Source organism: Chionomys nivalis, chromosome 20, assembly GCF_950005125.1.
Source record: "Chionomys nivalis chromosome 20, mChiNiv1.1, whole genome shotgun sequence".
Classification (NCBI taxonomy): domain Eukaryota; kingdom Metazoa; phylum Chordata; class Mammalia; order Rodentia; family Cricetidae; genus Chionomys; species Chionomys nivalis.
In genome coordinates, this window is record NC_080105.1 from 29,653,831 (window position 1) to 29,673,429 (window position 19,599).

General features: G+C 41.9%; 1 protein-coding gene across 9 annotated transcripts in view; it reads left to right on the forward strand.

The window, feature by feature from the left end:
* The window catches only part of Tenm3 (teneurin transmembrane protein 3), a 707,864-nt gene that overhangs the window by 636,008 nt on the left and 52,257 nt on the right, over window positions 1-19,599 (forward strand). For 6 of the 9 annotated variants that reach the window (XM_057752171.1, XM_057752172.1, XM_057752174.1 and 3 more), the window contains 7 exons: window positions 222-438; window positions 1,477-1,596; window positions 2,127-2,388; window positions 7,938-8,205; window positions 9,572-9,715; window positions 14,115-14,364; window positions 15,021-15,041. In XM_057752171.1, coding sequence (XP_057608154.1) covers window positions 222-438; window positions 1,477-1,596; window positions 2,127-2,388; window positions 7,938-8,205; window positions 9,572-9,715; window positions 14,115-14,364; window positions 15,021-15,041 — 1,282 coding nt within the window. The remainder of the gene's footprint in view (window positions 1-221; window positions 439-1,476; window positions 1,597-2,126; window positions 2,389-7,937; window positions 8,206-9,571; window positions 9,716-14,114; window positions 14,365-15,020; window positions 15,042-19,599) is intronic. The other 3 variants (XM_057752173.1, XM_057752175.1, XM_057752178.1) reach the window with 1 other exon arrangement.

A 19,599-nucleotide genomic window follows, 5' to 3' on the forward strand; every position in this document is an offset into this window, starting at 1 on the left:
AATCTAGATCTTGACTTTCTGTAAACGCAGACGCAAGATTCTATCTGTATTTCATCTGGCTTCAGAAAGGGTGTCTCATAGAGGTCACTGTCCTACATGGAGTGGCAGATCCTTTGGCACAGAACGAACCCACCAAAGGACACGAGCCACTGTACCCCCACAGCGCAAGGAGGAGGCGCAAGGAGCAGTCCTATCTAACTGGTGTGTTGCTGTCCCTGCAGACGGACTCGTTGACTGCATGGATCCTGACTGTTGCCTACAGAGTTCCTGCCAAAATCAGCCCTACTGCCGTGGTTTGCCTGATCCTCAGGATATCATTAGCCAGAGTCTACAGACACCATCTCAGCAAGCTGCCAAGTCCTTCTACGATCGAATCAGTTTCCTGATTGGATCGGATAGCACCCACGTGCTCCCCGGAGAAAGTCCTTTCAACAAGAGGTTAGTGCTTGCCTTCCTTATATAGGTTCCTAAGGATCTGAGAACGGTCCTGTGCACTTTCTGTGAAATGCTGATGAGTGTGTGTTTGAGAAAACTGCTTTAAAATATATATATGCATATATACATATATAGTTTTTCCTTTTTCGGATAATTCTTCATCAAACTTCGCATTTCAAGCATTTTTGACACAGTTCACATACTTAGTCAATTTCCGTACCTGAGACGTAACAGGACATTCTGTTAAGGAGTCAATAAATCTTCATTTAACTAGTTGAGTTTGCGAGCGCAGTTGGAAACATTTCAGAAGGCACGAGGAAAAGACCCCAAAAGGCAAAACAGAAGTGCACTTTTTTCCTTTTGGCTGAGCTCACTAAATAATATAAATTATGAATTAATGTAATGGAGCTGCTAACGGCATGGCAGTGAGGTTGCATAAGCTATCCGACTGGTGCTGCGCGGGGCAGTAAACGACCCGAAAATCAACTAGTAACTAAAAGCAGGTGTCTCGTGTCTCACTGAGCAAAAGACGATGATTTACACCGAACTCCTGGGTCTGCCGTCATTGAACAGCATTAATGCTCTGAGACCCAGCAGCAGATTAGAGCATGTTGCACACGTGTTCTTTACTTACTTTGTGGTCCCAGCAGATTCACAGATCACCCTAGAACTAATTGGAAAATATACTTCTCTTCAGGTGTGTCATATATCTGATCTATGAAAAATGAAATATCATTTATAATTTCTGAAATTCATCTCTTAAATTATTAGTCTTGATACTACAAAAAAAAAAAAAAAAAAAACCAGGTTACAGCAAATTAAAACTCAGGGCAAGCACCAGGCACCAGGCATTTAGAGAAGTAAATTGCACGGAGTTAAGAAGAACATTGTATTGGTGAGTTCCAGGTCTGCTTTTTGTGAATAGCCTTTGATTGTGTGTGATGGCGATATTTTATCTTTCTCATCTGATTCTCTGTAAATCATGATGATGTTGTCCTGGGAAGGCAGAGATTCATGCAGACTCTTGTACATTTCCCACAGCCTTGCATCTGTCATCAGAGGCCAGGTCCTCACTGCTGACGGAACCCCACTTATTGGCGTCAACGTCTCGTTTTTACATTACTCGGAATACGGATACACTATCACCCGCCAGGATGGAATGTGAGTCCGCCGCATCTCACGGTCTCTGTTTGAAGTACTTTGAGCATAAGACTGGGCATTCATCCACCACCCATCATGTTTTATTGTCTTCTTTTTAAAAATAGGGAAGCAACAACTCTCAGGCAGAGATTGCAAGTCGTGTGCTCAGATGCTATAAAAGATCATTCCAGTTTTTGAGGCGTGATAGAGTATTGCGGTTTTTGTCGAAAAATGTTTTTTGTCTTTGAAGATTCGTGTTGAAATATTTATTGGTCATGTCTCTTGGTGTCTGTAACTTAAGTTCAAATGGTTCCAAAGAATAGAGAGGAAGTTTAGGGAGGTACAAACAGATAAATGGGTGAGTGGAAAGAGGCTGGGTGAGTGATGGCTGGCTATGAAATTCCTTTGGAGCATAGATTTGGAAATCAGGGGGAAAGGGTTATTTTATGCATCATATTAACTTGAGGAGCGCATCAGCCATTGAATGGTGGCAGCTCACCAAGTCAGCCTTTTATGGTGACGACTCACTACGTGCACCTTGTCTGTCCTAGGTTTGACTTGGTGGCAAATGGCGGCGCTTCTCTGACTCTGGTCTTTGAACGCTCCCCATTCCTCACCCAGTACCACACTGTGTGGATTCCGTGGAATGTCTTTTATGTCATGGATACGCTCGTCATGAAGAAAGAAGAGAACGACATTCCCAGCTGTGACCTCAGTGGCTTTGTGAGGCCGAGTCCCATCATCGTGTCCTCACCTCTGTCCACCTTCTTCAGATCTTCTCCTGAAGACAGCCCCATCATCCCCGAGACGCAGGTACAGCCTTGCAGCTGGCAGGATCTTGGCGTGGAAGCATTTCTATCCACAGGGTGCCAAAGAATATTTTTTTAACAGTTGCAGGATTCTGGTGAGATCCTATTTCTGGAACGTGTGCTATGTGTGTTAGAGTAGAAAAATGTCTTAGAAAAGGTGACTTTTGACAGGAAACATTAGCTTTCTAAAGGTACTATCTAAAACTTTTAGTTGCCGTGTTTTAAAGTCTAATAATTGATATTTCATAATGACCCGATCCCATGGGAATAGAATATCTAACTTTTAAAGAAATAGTCATAACTAATACACATTTTATCTATTTAAATGTCTAAAGATTGTTTCCTTAACTGTGTTTAGAAATAACTTTGAAATCTTAAAGGTAGGATGTTAGGTACAACAGTAATTAATACTATGCTAAAATGCAAAGCAAAACTATGTGGTTCAAGGCCAGGCCAATGGTTCAGGACAGTAATTCCAGCCATTCAGGGGATGAAGTTAGGAGCATTTCAGGTTCAGGGCTTTCCTGGGTTGCAGAATGAATTCAAAACCACCTTGGACAACATAGAGAGACCCTGTCTCAAAATAAAAAGTAGATAGGGCTGGAGAGATGGCTCAGCTGCTAAAAGCACTTGCTGCTCTCCCCGAGGACCAGAGTTTAGTTCCCAGCACCCATGACAGGCAGATCCCAGCCACCTATTCACCATCTCCAGGGAATCCATCTCCCCATTCTGCCTCCCCTGGCACCTTCACACATATGTTAAATGTGCACATATGTAAAAATTTGAAAATAAGTAATTTGAAATGCAACCAAAAGTCGTAAAGGTGGCTGGGGACATTGCTCACTGGTAAACAACTTGCCTAGCATGTGTGATTCTAGGTCCAATCCTAAGTACTATATCAATAATAATAATAACTACATTAATAAAAATAGCATAATATTTAAAGTGCACACATATGCAGCAAGTTTGTCACAGTCATTCATCAGACATGTATGAAATACTTGTTCTATAGTGTGAAATACTTGTTCTAGAGCAACCATTGAAAATAGGAGCCAGTCCTTAACCAACTGGAGTACCAGCTCTCAGTGAGTTTACCAACCAAAATGAGTGAAGAAACTAAGCCATTACTGTCATTCGAGTTCTGATAAGGCTTATTAAAAATTATAAAGCAGGGTAAAATTGGGCAGAGGTGGGAATCTTATACAGTGTAGTTGAAAAAGGTCCCTCTGACAAAGCCACCTGCCAGTCCAGGAAGGGGCTGAAGCTGAGGACAGGCATCTTGCGAGTCCAGCACACACATGCGCTATCAGGGAAGTGCAGAGATGGCAAGAGCTTAGCCAGAAATGTATAGGTTATAAACAGGCTCTTGGGCAAATACCATGAGGAAACAAATGGCATGCCGGGGCGGGGGGGGGGGGTGTTGGGGGGGTGAAGGGAGGGGCTTAGCAGCCAAGTAAGCTTAGAGCTGATACTCTGAAAGCTTCACCGTGACCTTATTCAATTTGCTACTTCCTTCTCTGGGCCCGTCTTATAGCTCGGAACTTCTTTGTTCTAAAGCAACCCCTAATCAGAAGCAGTGTCTGTCAGGGGCTGACAGAATTCTAGTGACGTTAACCCACAGTGATGTGTTTCCGACAGGCAACAGGTCCGTGGATGTATGCCGTCCCTTTGCTAGTCCTTCACACAGCAGGTGATTTAATAAAAATCCACTGAGTGCCTATGACGCACAGAGTACTCATCAAGGATGGAAAGATGGCGAATACTTGAACCCTGTTGTTATAGATGTAAGAAATACAGCAGGAAGGTCAAAAGAGAGGGCCGTCCCTTGAGGAAACCAGAAACAGCATGGGTGAGGGGGTTGGTCCTAGAGAGACCAGAGAGAAGCGGGAGGAGAGCAGAGCTCATGTGGAAGACATGAGTAGCGGCGGCATAGTGAGCAATGAGAGTCCTGATGTATAGAAATTGGTGGTGTGGCTCAGTGGGTAGAGCTGGTGACCTGTGTGGTATTGGCTCCCCAAGACCCACGTGGTAGACGGCAAGAACCAACCCCCTCGTGCCTGCATGCCCACCTACCCACCCCACCCATGTACAAGATCAATCAACGAATAAATGTCTAAACAAACATAATCACAACGGGGAAATAATTTAAACGAATGAGGAAAGAGATGGAAGAGAGAGACTTTGAATCCTTAGGCAGTATGGAGCCGAGGGTCGGGCTACCTCACGTCACGAAATACATAACTGACCAGAAACAGACATAGTGAACAGACTCTTGTCTACTGTATCTGCATGTCTGTCTGACCAGAGCTCAGGTAGCAAGTGTGCTTATCTATCAAAAAGAGCTTAGAAAGAGAGGCAAGGGAGCCGAATACTAGTTCAGGGAGTCAAGTGCAGGATGTGTTTAGCAGGGTCAAGGACGGGGCTTACAGATGTTGCAGCTGGCATAAGCAGACCTAGGGTTTATATTCCCATTTTGGCAGAATTTGTATTTCCTAAGAATAAAATATGACATGGTAAGGTTAAATTACATAGGAGAAATGAACACTTTTGTGAACTAAATTGCAGATATTTGTTCCATGGAAGTAGGCTAATGATGACAGAGACGATAATCGGTTATTAAAATTAAGAATAACATGATATTTTGAATTAGGGGAGCAACTCCTAGGAGCCCACAGGAAGTGGTCATCAGCTAATTCCCTTCCACGTAAGAAAGACTATCAAAATATGGGAAATCGTTCTGAAAATAAATTTAGAGGAAATAATGTATCGTATTTTCTGAACCACTCAGGAGTCACAAAAGTCGGTTTTCCAAACTAATGCATTGACATTTCATCGTCTCACGGTAGAATGAGTTCCCTTTAGATAGTCCACACCTCATCCTGTCATGCTTTTCTTGGACATAGGGGAACTTTAAAAAGTTTCTCAGTGGATGGGGTGGAAGAATAAAAATACAAAATAACCTAGGAAGGTTCAGTGTGTTCATAAAATACAAAATAACCTAGGAAGGTTCAGTGTGTTCATAAGCTGTTTTCCTTCATACAACTCTATAGCTGAATCCTGACTGGATAGTTAGTGGATGGATAACACGCTTAGTGAAGACCCCAGCATGTGACACCCACACATTAGGGTTGTGCAGACCCTAGCCTATGACACCCACACGTTTGGATTATGCAGACCCCAGTTTATGACGCCAACATGTTAAGGTCATGCAGACCCAAGCGTGTGACACCAACATGTTAGGGTTGTGCCTTCGTAATCTGCTGTCCCGCATCCTGTCAGTCTTCACGCCAGCTGCTTCACAGACCACAGTGGAAGTTGGTTTAGTCCATTCCTTTGTGCCAACTTCCAGCTGTGTTTGGTTATACAGATTGATAGCCATGTCCATAATATCTGGAGCTTTACTTCAGAGATTAAAATTGGGAGGTGGCAAATCTGTGTCCGCCATTCCTAATTGTGCTGCCTGAGAGATGTAGTGAGCACTGAGCCACTATTCTAAGGTTCTTATCTCAGGAAAGGCAGTCATTGCTGACTGAATTATTAGTGTACGTTGTGATGTATTCTAATGTTTAGGAATACCATGGTAGAGGGGCTGGAGGGATAGATCCACAGTTAAGAGCACTGCCTACTCTTCCAAAGGTCCTGGGTTCAATTCCCAGCAAACACATGGTGTCTTACAATCATCTGTAATGAGATCTGGTGCCCTCCTGAGGAAGGGACCTGGTCAGTCATCCTCATCAACTTAGATCACGAAACCCAATATGGACAAGATCAACAGAACCGCTATATATGGGCTGCCCATGCATGCTTCAGCATTGCCTGGGCATGAATTTCATTTCTTTCATGGTTGAGGAAGTGGTCGGTTCAGACATAGGTTGTTTTTTTAAAAGAATTATTTATTAGGATTTCATATATAAATACACGCTTACATCATTTCTGCCACTTGCTCTAAGCTGAATGAGTCTATTTGGCATTGTTCATATGTGTATATGTTTATGGCTGATTGCTTGGTATTGAATAACTAACCTGGAAAGGCTGAGTCTCCCCCTGGGCAGCCATTAAATACCTATAGCTCGTCAATTGGGGCTGGGACCATGTGAGATTTACCCCATCCACCTGAGCATGTCAATTGGTGGTATTATTTTTCAGGTCTTGTTTAGGCAACTATATTGTTGAGATTTCATGGGTGCAGTTTCCATGACACACACACATACACACACACATACACAAGCATGTCCTGGTCCTCGGGCTCTTACAATCTTTCTTAGCCTTCTTCTGTGATGTTCCCCAAGCCTTACGTTGATTATTTGGCATCGGGAATACCATGGTCAGTCATCCTCTGCATTTTGACCAATTGTGGATTTTTGTAATGATGTCTATCTGCTGAAGAATGAAGTGGTTTTGATATGGGGTGAGGTAGGCCCCCTTTACAAAGGTAGCCTTGCATGTTACAGTATACATGGTAAGCCTATAAAGATCCATTAGTTACAAAACTAATAAAAACATTACTAGAAAGAATTTTAGAAAACGCTTTAAGTTTTTATATACTATGAGAGTGTTTTTTAAATGGCTAGGTAATATCTGAGCATCCAGTATTTTCATTACCCATAAGTTTGCTACCATCCATTGAGCTATTCGCATTGAAGCTAAATATAAGGTTAAAATACATTTAATGTAGCCGAGCAGTGGTGACACACGCCTTGAATCCCAGCACTCGGGAGGCAGAGGCAGGCGGATCTCTGTGAGTTCAAGGCCAGCCTGGTCTTCAAGAGCTAGTTACAGGACAGGCTCTAAAGCTACAGAGAAACCCTGTCTCGAAAAACCAAAAAAAAAAAAAAAAAAAAAAAAGACATTTATAACCGAGGTATCCTTACATGAACAAAAGTAACTTTTTACAGTCAGAAATCAAAATCAACTCTTTAACAGTCAAAACAAATATTTTCTCTTATATATGCATTTTCGTAACTCTCTGAGAATAAACATGCACGCAGCTTTAAAACATTATGTCATCTGCTGTGTTATCAAACATCAGTGGTTTTGTAGTTGAGTATGTAATAACGAGAAGGCACTGCCATTCCATCACATCTCAGCGTTAACCAGGTGAGTCTGCCTTCCTTGGCATTCCCAGCTTTCTAACCATGGCCTAAGTAGGCTAATGAGGCCATAGGCTGAGGATCAGTCGCTAAGGGACCAGCTAATGACGCATCCGTGTTCTGAGCTAACCACTGTACAAATGTCGGCTCTGACCTCTGAGTGACTGGAGTAGGGGATGAGTGAGTGAGTATCTCCTGTGACTGCCATACCAACAGCTGTACAGAGAGTGTGATTAACTCAGGATAAATGACAACAAGCTTCGGTTTTGGGGGAGAACATTAGGTTGGCGACAGAACTGTTTATAATCATTGGCTACGATAACAGCTCAGATGTTATCTGTGAATAGTGACCCTGCTGTGTCTTATTTTCCGTGCTCTGCTGGGTTCTGCTCACTGTATCTTCTCAATTTGGGCACACATGATCCCAGTAAGAAGCTTGTGCTTTTTTTTTTTTCAAACCTAGGTCCTGCACGAAGAAACCACAATTCCAGGAACGGATTTGAAGCTTTCCTACCTGAGTTCCAGAGCCGCGGGGTACAAGTCAGTTCTTAAGATCACCATGACCCAGGCCGTCATACCATTTAACCTCATGAAGGTCCATCTGATGGTCGCTGTGGTTGGGAGACTGTTCCAGAAGTGGTTTCCTGCCTCACCAAACTTGGCCTATACTTTTATCTGGGACAAGACTGACGCGTATAATCAGAAAGTCTACGGCCTGTCAGAAGCAGTTGGTAAGTTTAGTGGCTATGCCCTGTGCATTGAAAAAGTGGTTTTGAGGTCAGAAGTATAAAGAAGTCATCAGAAACCCATGGCAAACAAATGGATAAGCAGCTATAGTAGCGGCAGGTCCATCTAGAGAAATACAGGCCAGGTGTTTCCTGATCCGGTCTGGCATAGGAAGGTATCTCGTAGGATGCGAAGAAAGACAGTCAGCATTTCTGACTGGAATCATCTGGGGAATTTCAGGTTACTGTATTCTTTCTTTCCCTGTGGCACCCTTCCCCATTTCTTCTTCTTCCTTCCTTGACAGCTTGGTCTCGCTAGTTTTTAGCATCATGCTAATGTTTTCTGAATGTAGCAGTGGGTGGTTTCGGTTCTGATCATGGTTGGCAGTGTAGCAAACAAAATTTGGATCCAAGAATCGCCTCAGCTCATCTGACCAGAGGGCCAGTGTCAGGATAAACTGGAAACATCAAGCCACTGTCTCAGTGAATGGCCAGACGGTACCATCCAAACTCGACATGTCTAGTACAGCGTCAAGCTCAAGTCAAGTAAACTGGAAACATCAAGCCACTGTCTCAGTGAATGGCCAGACGGTACCATCCAAACTCGACATGTCTAGTACAGCATCAAGCTCAAGTCAGAACATCAACAACCTCAGGGAAACATGGCTTTTATACCTTCAATTTTACTTTCAAATACATTTTTATTCTCCAAAATTAATCTAATTTGGATTTGAATTGTTTCCCATCAATCAGATAGTTATTACTTTTCTCATTTTTTCTAAAATTTTAAATCTTTGGTTCATTGTAAACTCTGAAAAGTCTTTTCATTGTGAATTGGTATTAATTTACTATTAATTTTTGCTGTTTATGCCTGCTATGTATAAATACATAAATATTTTCCATAATGAAAGTTCTTAGGAACTAAACAGTTCTGGTTATTTATATAACAAATACTATTTTCAGTTGGTTTTATCGAATTGCAATTGCTGAAAACCTATTTTATAGAATTTTTAATTAGCTCCTTAATTTAGACCTAATATTGTGCTGGGAACCCCTTGTAAGAATGAAAGGCGGGGGATTATATTCTATTAAATCAGTGTAAAATAACATTTGGAGACGGTTGCTTTTATCTTTCATATGGCAAAATCTCCTTACATAAAAACAAACTCCTTGATAAATGAGTGGAGCTATGATCTCAGAACACAATTGTGAATCTCCCTCCAAATCTTAAGACCCCCGCGTCCTTTTCCCGCGCAGCTGAGGGGTGAGCCGTGAGCATCCTTTTCCCGTGCGGCTGGGGCGGGTGTGGTTTGAAGACCGTGTCTTTTTCCCGTGCCGCTGAGGGATGAGCTGTGGTTTGTTTTGCTTTCAGTGTCTGTTGGGTACGAATATGAGTCGTGTTTGGACCTGACTCTGTGGGAAAAGAGGACTGCCGTTTTGCAAGGCTACGAGCTGGACGCCTCCAACATGGGTGGCTGGACACTGGATAAGCATCATGTGCTGGACGTTCAGAACGGTAAGCTCTTGCTTGCGGTCAACACTGCCCACCCTCGCGCTGACTGCACGGCATTGCCCTGCAACAGGTTCTTATCCCGTGAGCACTGCAGGAGTGGAAGTAGTGGGAGACAAATGATAACGAGATCATTTGAGGCCCATGAAAGTCTTAGAATTACAATTCTCTTCCTGAGTTTCCAAAGGCGCCCATGTTCATTGACACAGTAATTTTCCCATGGGAGTAGAAATTGCTGACGCTGTTGAAATCGCGCTGTCTGTCTGCGTTTCTGCGCAGATTCATCCGTGAGTGCCTGGTTCTACACAGAAGTGTGTGTGCCAGAGGACTCTGGAAGGGGTTGCTAAATCTGGAGGCAAAGTGGTTTATTTTAAACAAAGATAAAAATCCTTGTGAGTTTACCAAGTAGATTTCCAGCGCATTCAAGTGTCCAGCTGAGCCTCCACCACCCCAGCTTCTGTTTAGTCTTTATTGAAGAAAAAGGCAAAAGCAAACAAAAAAGTTATCACTCAAAAATACTGTGGCTTGGCCGGGCGGTGGTGGCGCACGCCTTTAATCCCAGCACTCGGGAGGCAGAGGCAGGCGGATCTCTGGGAGTTCGAGGCCAGTCTGGTCTTCAAGAGCTAGTTCTGGGATGGGCACCAAAGCTACAGAGAAACCCGGTCTCGAAAAACCAAAAAAAAAAAAAAAAAAAAAAACTGTAGCTTGATTTTATGATGATTGGAGAAAATATAAATGAATAATTTGAGAGAGGAAAAACTAAAGTACTACTTCTAGCAGACCTGATAGTATGATAATAAATGTACTCCAGGGAAACACATTTTGGACGTCACGCCAAAAATCCATGCCCTGCAGAGTGTGAACCATCCCCTTCCACGCATAAAAGCACTGGCAGGAAGAAATTCTGCTGCCTCCAGTCCGTGCTTGGCATTCTGCTTGCATGCTTGTCCACATGTCAGAGCATCCAAAGGTGTTTTATCTAAAAGAACAGGGCTGTAAGGAAACCAACTCTAACCTATCTCAAGCCTTCTCATATTGAGAAGTCTCTACTTTCCTTCTATGAGTAGCGAGAGGAGATGTCCGTGCTTTCTGAGTAATTCCGACTTTTTGGAAGAGTCGAAATGTTGAATTGAGGCTATCACACCATTAACTGCTCACGATCGACCGTCAGGTCTGGAGTGACGAGTGATGAGTCTTTGATGGTTGCTCTGACTTTAAAACTATGAGTGTTGGGAAGAGGGTATCAGCTCTCTAAGTATACTGACTGGGAAGCCGTTTCCAAGTTGGTATTTGAAACTGCTGATGCCTTGTCTTGAGGAGATGGTGAAGAGTAGGGCGTAGATCACTCTGGAAGACAAACAGAATCCGCCTCACGTCTTTCCTGGTTTTGCAGCAGTGTCTAGCTCTCTTCTTCCCCGTGTGTCCTGGCCATCGGTGTGCATTCCAGAAGATTGAAAACACAGTCCATCTCAAGCACTACACACAGCACACATGTTATACATGTAAGCGTGTAGCTCAGGGGGAGCAGCGCTTGCCTAGCCGGCACATAGCCCTGGCTTTCTTCCAGATCACCAGATAAACCAGGCTAGGTAGCACACACCTGCAACTCTAGTTCCTGTGAAGAGGCAAAGGCAGGAAAGTCAGGGATTGCAGATCATCCTTGGCTACCTAGGCAGTTTGGAGCTATCTAGAAAACTTTAAAACTTAAAAAAAGAGAGAGGGAAGTAGAAGAAGGAACTCCCACCCGTCAAGAACACTCCATATGTCGTCTCGAAGCTTCCCTTGCCTTGAGTCATCGGTGTTATCTAAAGTGGTGGTAGCCTGTGATGTGAGTCATACCGAGCCGAATCGTGATCTTTCAGGATGCAGAGGCACGTGCCAGCCATGCTTGCAGCTGGTCCTGATTCAACTATTTAAAATCATATTCCATGCATTTTCCACATATTTCTGTATTCCCGCACGAGTCCCTCACAAACAAACCTGAGGGAACACTGTGCTAGGTACGTTGTAGTTATGATGAAAATACACTATAAAATTCATAGCCAGGTAACAACAGGATTTCTCCAAGGGACTAGAAATCAATAGGGAGAATATAGGCATCCAGCCCAACTCGCGTACTTCACCCCTGTTGGGATACTTGATTATAGCACTCGGAAAGATTAGGAAGTATGTGGATATTGTGTAGGGTCGCATAATATAAGCACATATAAACACATATTCTAATCCAGGATAATATATAAAAGGTTTTTATTGTAATACCAGATCAGATTTTAAAACTGAGCTGCCAAGAATTCTGTTTTTCAAAAAAAAAAAAAAAAAAAAAACGATTGTTACAAAATGTTGCTTGGAAATGGGAGGTCGCCTAAGTCCCATGGTGAAGTTTACACGGTTTGCAGTGTAAACTTTAATCCAAGAGCAGCTTCACCAGCAGTGGCTTTCCAAAGTGACATGTGTCTGATTGAATAAACAAAGCGACTCACAGCTGGGACAAGCTCCGGATGAGCAGTGGCTGTGGAAGACGAGGAGGCACGAACGGAGGTGGTGACGGCTGTTGGTTCAGGCGTCCTTGAACATGGGGACAAATACGGTGATGCTGACCGTTCTGCTGCATTGTCACAGAGGACACTCGAGAAGGGCCGTTCTGTGTAATGCAGAAACCAGGTGCACTAGAGCAGCAGGATGACTCATAGGGTTCTTCTGATAAAAACTGCAGAATTCTCCCCGGAAATTATACGTCCATAATTGTCAAATAATGTAATCACAGAAAGGAAAAAAATCTTAGGCTATCATCCGTGTCTTTGAATATTCAAGGCAAAAAGCGTTTCATCTCTTGTTATGATCCAGACTTATTTAAATTATTTTCTCTTAAATTTGAATAAACCTGTTTTATCATTCCTGATTTCTTGATGTAAATTTGCCGTGATTATTACATCACCCAAATAGCAAGGCATTTAAAAAAGTAATCACAAAACGCACCTAAAATGTGCAGAGCTATAAGGGGAGTGCAATTATTCTGATCACTTCTTCACTTTCAAATTATCCCAAAGTGGAGGAAAAATCACGTTTTCGAGTTTTCTGTCTGCACTTTCACAAGATTATTCTGCCAGTCTGTCTGCTGAGAAGTACACTCATTAGCTCTGAGAACTACTTTGAAGCATAGAACGCCCAATAAATACAATAGATACAGCTCGAAAGCCGAAGTAGCAAGTGGTTTATACAGCTAATAACACATCAAGGTGTGTCCTAAAATATGCGTGGGAGGGGAAGAGCTGAGAAGCTAGTCGATAACAGATCCCAGCCATTGATCTGCACAGGGTAACAGCGAAGTGAAGCAAGATGAAGTCTCAAATCTTCGTTCTCACTAGGAAAGTACTAAATACTCCTTTGGAATTTTTTTCTCACATTTTCAATGAAGGTCATTAAGGAGCTGGTTGGCATTTTTGTCTTTGTGAAATTATTGACACTTTCATGCCTTAAAGTAGAGTTCAGTTTGAATAACAAGCTGGCCTTCCTCATCAGTTCATTGGGATTTGAATTTTAAATAATTTTAGATAGATAGATAGATAGATAGATAGATAGATAGATAGATAGATAGATAGATAGATAGATAGATAGAGGTATATATTTACATCAGATGAATATTAAAGAAGACTACCCTGTGTGTGTTTGTGTGTCATTATGGATGTGTGTGTGTGTTTACATCAGATGAATATGAAGCAAGACCCCTTGACAGTACAGCAGAGTTAAAAATAGGCCTCCATAGGCCAAGGGTATGGCTCAGTGATAGATTATATGCTTACTGTCGTGAGACCTATAAATAAATACTTTCTAACCTTGTTTCCATAAAGTATTTTTAGTTTTTTTTTTAAACTCATGGCAAGTTTATAAGAAACTCATATTCCAAGGGTGCAATTTTATTAATCAAATTAATATGTAATATTTTCCACATTGATTAATGAGGCAAACTCTCTGTTTCCTAAGGAATGTTCCATAGAGCACGGTTCTCAAGCTTGGCTGCACATTGAGATCACCTGGAGAGTTTTTAAAGATCAAAACACTAAGGCTGCACCCAGACCCAGTAAATCAGACTCTCTTGGGGCAAGGACCAGCCATCAGAAATTTTCTACAGTCCTCCAGACTACTCCAACGTGTAGCCACGATCAAGGCTCGCTGGTGTTGAGAGTTTAGAGTTTTAATGCCTCTCTTAGTCCAGTGCTCCTCCTTTAGCCTTTCCACTCATAACAGACAGTACTTTCTAAATAGAACCTATGTGGTTTTTCATGTAATAACTTCAAGTTTCCAGTTCTAAATCAGAAAGACACTGCACCATCGTGAGATTTCTAGGGACCATGTTTGCCTTTCATCATTCGTTTACACCGTAAGAAAAACGCACTTTTTCTTCCAGGTATACTGTACAAAGGAAACGGGGAAAATCAGTTCATCTCCCAGCAGCCTCCAGTGGTCAGTAGCATCATGGGCAATGGTCGGAGGCGCAGCATCTCATGCCCAAGTTGCAATGGCCAAGCTGACGGGAACAAACTGCTGGCACCAGTGGCGCTAGCCTGTGGGATCGACGGCAGTCTTTATGTAGGGGATTTCAACTATGTCCGACGGATATTCCCTTCTGGGAACGTCACAAGCGTTTTAGAGCTAAGGTATGTCTTTCCTCTATTGGGGGCGCCAATCAAAGACAAGCATAGCCTTAAAAATGAAGTTGGATGTGGTATGCCGAATCATTTATTTAAACATGCATCCCCACAGTTTAAAACTTACCATAGGAAGGGCATAGTTCTTAACTAGAGGTAGACGGTCAGCAGTCTGTGGTGGTTTTGATGTATAAAGTTGTCTGATGTGGAAAATATCTTACTCAGTCCAGCGATTTTCTTGTTCTGGGAACAGACAGGGAAGATGACAACTTTTTCTAATATCTTTAATTTTCCTTAGAATCAAAATGCAGCCCAGGAATCCATCTTTATTTCACAGTGGTTGAAACTGAGGCACGAGGTGTTTTCTCTGGAATCGAGATGTGATAATGAATAAGCAGGAATGTTGGGTGCTGAGTTGGGTCCGCCCAATCATTAGCCGCCATTCGAATAGTGAAAACAGCATGCCCTTGTCTTGCTTTGTTTGAAATGTGATTATCAACCAGTTCTGACAGCAAAGTTCATTGCGAGTGTTCTCTCAGCTTAAGCTGCAATTTTCCGTACAAGTAATTAAAACCCCAATATTGATCTCGTTCTGTTTCAGAAGCCTTTTCTAACTCTGCTTCTTTTTTTTTTTTTTTACCTTTCTTTTAACTGCTTCCACCAAGAAATAAAGATTTTAGACATAGGTAAGCATTATGCTTAAAGGTTATTGCATATTTTTCCAATGTCCTTTTTATGTCTCAATGTGACTCTCTGAAATTGTTTTTTAATAGCATCATCTTGAGAGGAAACTCAGAATCACAGAACATCTAAGGAATTAAAACTGCTTAATTGGACAATTACATAATTTACTGCAAAATATATTGTGTGACAGGATTTTAGGGATATTTTCAAGTTGGTTTATAGGAAAAATCTTGTCACAAGGAATTCTAATGTGCAGTTGCTGACTTATATAACCCAAGCCTTATGGAACAGAGCAAAGGTTCAACACAGTCAAGGTCAATGAGGTAGCACAGTTTGACCCCTCTCCAGGACAGATCATATCTTATTGGGCACAAAGCTAATTTGGTTTGGGAAACTCTTTAAGAAAAATAATGTGAAAATATTGTACGATGGTAATTTTTTAATATTATCTATCTGATCGATATGAACATACTGCTCGAGACCCTGTGAACTAGGAAAGGATCCCCCCTCTCTAGCATCTTACAGGCTTATCTCTGCCTGGGATTTCTAATTATTCCACACTGGAACAGCTGTCAGATCCAAGAAGTAGTATTTTGTTGCCATGATTATGCGGGGAAAGACTTTCTTCAAAGTTCAAGATGAATATAGAATCCTGTCAGCCTGAAGGTTGCTCATATCCTGTTGATAAGTACACTTGCCTGAAGAAGTTACATACAATAAAATCCTTCTGAGAACAGGCTTCTCTGACAGCCCTTCTTTAATGACAGAGGAAAAAAAAAAATAAGAAAGAGCTAGTGAAAAGCAAGAGGACTTAGACATGCCAGATCTAGTCTGGCCATCTAATGCGACGATATATTTAAAAAGTAGCATGTTATTTTATGTCTGAGATCTTAGATGACTAAGTCAATATAGCTCACTGGAACTGTTGTAGAGATTGACAGCTAGCAAATGGCGGAATCCTGCAAACAGACAGATAACTGTTGCAGATCAGAGTACCCAGACATGGTCCCAGGACCCTTCCCTGAGGTTCTAAATTGGCCTGATACTTTCAACTAATGGCCCAGTCACGTGCTAAGGTTGACACTAAATCTCCCCCAGAGCACACTGAGCATACTGCTAGGAGCCCCAAGAATATCAACGCTTCTCTGCTTGTTTTCTTGGTAGTCATGGGGAAAAGAAGAAAGACAGACAGGTCTGCACACCAGCCCCCACGTGAAAATGCTGGAGGCAATAGAGGAAAGCCAAGAAAGCCTACCTTTTAACAAGTGCCCTGTTACATGCCAGGCATTGTGCCAGATACTTCTTGTATGTCATTAGAGAGCCACACAATAATCCCTCAAGTTCCACATGAGGTAATGGAAGCTGGAAGATATTACATCCCAAGATACACAACTAAGAAACGTGAAGCAGTGATTTGAACCCCTCTCGTGTGCCTGTTCTTTCCTCTCTATCACACTCCTCGTTTTTATGTGTTCTCCCATGGCCAGGATTCTATATGGAGACTTCCTAGAAATGCAATAAATAAAATAAAATAAAATAAAATAAAATAAAAATGCTTTTAAAAGTTTAGACTTATTTCGCAGTCATTTTGCAAGTTATTTACGATTATCCTCCCTGGGTAAAATGTGCCTGGGTTTGGAGCTTGGCTGTTATGCATTCTGCCATAGAATATAAAGTCAATATATACTAACTCCTAGCACTTGGCAGTGGCACTTAATGGAACTGCTCTCCCTAGTCGTCTGTCAGCTTTCTCTGTGTGTCCTTCGGACTACATTTGAGCTTCTCCCTTTCCTTTCTGTGGCACCCGGGAATGCTGTACTATTTGGGCTGTGTATATGTATTGATACTCGTGGGTGTTAACTCTAGCAGTGTTAAATGATTAGTCCCCCTCTGCCAGACACTTTGATGAATGGTAATCGAAGACTGAGCTCTTGGAAACTCACATAGAATGGCAAACCAGCCATTTGTGTAGCTGACTGGCATCTTCAGTGTTAATTTTTGGCAAATAGTGTACATACCTGTCCCATGAAGACGGTTCCTGGAGGAAAAGATAACTGGGAGATAACAGAATAGTAAGGAAGTTTCTAGAAAAGTGTTGATATTTGAGCTAGATCTAAGAATAAAATCTGTTTATTTACAGATATAAAAGGATGACATTCGTAGGATGAAAAACCAATAGAGGGTAAATAAATATATGGGGGTCTAAGGTGAAGCAAGCAAGATATTTCCAAAAATAATCAATCCTACCCACCCAAATAGGTGGGGATTTGTGTGGGTAACAATGAGAGACAGGTTGAAGCCCTTTATGGTCAGCTTGCTTAGGGCCGCCTTGAGCTCCCTGAAAAATGGACTCAAAGAGTGAGGAAATGTGTTAGGATTATGAAAAAGTGACATGTTCAATGTGGCCTTTTAGGAATATAATATACTTTATAAGATCACTTAGAAAGTTAATACACTAGACCATGAGAGCAAGCATACCTGGAAGAGGAGGCTCAACAGTGAGAAACTCAGCCGAGGGGAAGGCAGACAGTGGACAGAGCCTGTGGGTGTTAGAAGTTGGAGGCACACACCTCTAATCCCAGCTTCTGGGAGGTTGAAGCACCTGGATTGCTGCAAGTTTACAGTCACCCTGGCATACAGAGTGAGCAGAAAAATGAAAGACAAAAATGTAAAAAATGCACAAGGTGTTTGAGCCCTGTTCATCAAACAGATAATGACATCATCAGTGCCATTAATGATTTTGTGCATTGAATAACCGTCTAAATCGGCCTAACAAAAATCAACATACTTAAAAATTCATTGGCACGCCCTCATTTACCTTTGGACAAACTGAAATGCTTTCCCAACCTAGTGGCACAGACCTGTAATCCTAGCTGCTCAGGAGACCGAGTCAGGAACAGCAGAGTTCAAGGTCAGCCTGGGTCAGAGTGAGGCTCTCAGAATAAACCGTGATTAAAAGGCGGGCATGTAGCTCAGCAGTAGAGCGCTGGGCCAGCCTGAGTAAGGCCCTCCTTTCAGCCATCATTACAAGCAGAAAGATATTTTATTTGGTATTGCATTATAGCCTCACTTTTCTGCATCACAGAGCAGTTGTGAGCAAATCAGGAACAAGCAACAGAAAGAAGGGAAGTCACAAAATGTGTCTAATTCTACATACAGGAGTGGCATTTGTCAATTGTAGATGATTTAATATATGTGTAGACTAGCTGCTTCTGGTCCTCTTCCTGTATTGCATACACCACATACTGTCATTAATTATACCAATGGAAGCCATAATCAAAATATTGGTCAGGAATATTAAGAGACAGTCTTATTCTTTACATATTCAAATAGGACACTATTATGGCAAGTTATTAAGTACTACCAAAATATTCTGTAAAATAAAATCCCTTAGTTATATTTAGTTATACTCGGTCATCATTTAATTCTTTTAACTGGCAACACTAACATGATTATAAAATGGGTTTCTGTTTGATATTCTAAATCTCCCCCTCTGATGTTTATTACTTTGCTAATAAATCCTTTAATAGATAGTAAATTTTAGCTCACCCTTGTTCAAATTCCTTAAATTCCAAACTAAAAAACTTAAGTTAACTCATTAATACCAGCCAAGGGGCATTTAAGCATATAAGACTAAAAAAAAAAAAAAAAATCAACCTTGTGAATTTTATATTACCAATTAAAGGATCAAAGCAAATCTCTATCAAAAATCTTGTGTTTGAATTAATTAAATTTTTGATGTAAAACTATCAAGACTTGAGTCAGCATTTCCTATTGATTTATTAGAAAGACCATCTCCCAGGTCTCTGTTTGCAATCATCGAAGCAGTCTTTTGGTTACCATAAAATAGACAGTTTTGCTTTTATACATAAAAGGAATTCGTTCTGCTTCTTCTAACTCTTTGTGTGCAAAGAGCTGCGGCACAGTTTCCAAGTGAAAAGATAAAAAGTGTTAATAGCATACATTTTCTGAGCTGTTCTCTGCAAGTGTCTCTCTCAACTAAGAAGGCTGAATTATGAGAAAATAAATGAGTGTAACCAGCCCGCACTTGCCCCTGGGTCTGTGTCCAATTGACAAGACTATAGGGAAGATGTCTTGATAACGGGCATCTAGGTCATCCTCCCCGAGTTCAGAATCGAGGTGCAGTAGATGGAAGGTGTTAACTTGAACTTGCCTCCTTGCTTTTTGCAGCTGTTAGGCACGGCTGTCATTTTGAACCCTTTTGAAACAGCAAAATCTCAGACAACCAATCGCACGGAAATGCTCAGTGTTTCTGTGTTGAACACAGATTTGCCCCAAAACATGGCCTTTGTAAACCGCTGTGCCCTGTGACCAACTGCAGCCCTGTTCCCGTCACTGTGACCTCCGATTACAGATTACAGACTACACACTAGATGCTCTTCTCATCTGAGGCCCTCTGCCCTTCTGAAGCAACACACCAGCCCCTCGATGACCTTTGGGACAATAGAAAGCAGGTTCTCGTGCACCCTGTCAGGGAACTCCTCAAGCTTAAAATCAGATGATCTTGAGTCAAACTCCTGTTGTGTATGTGATTCAGAA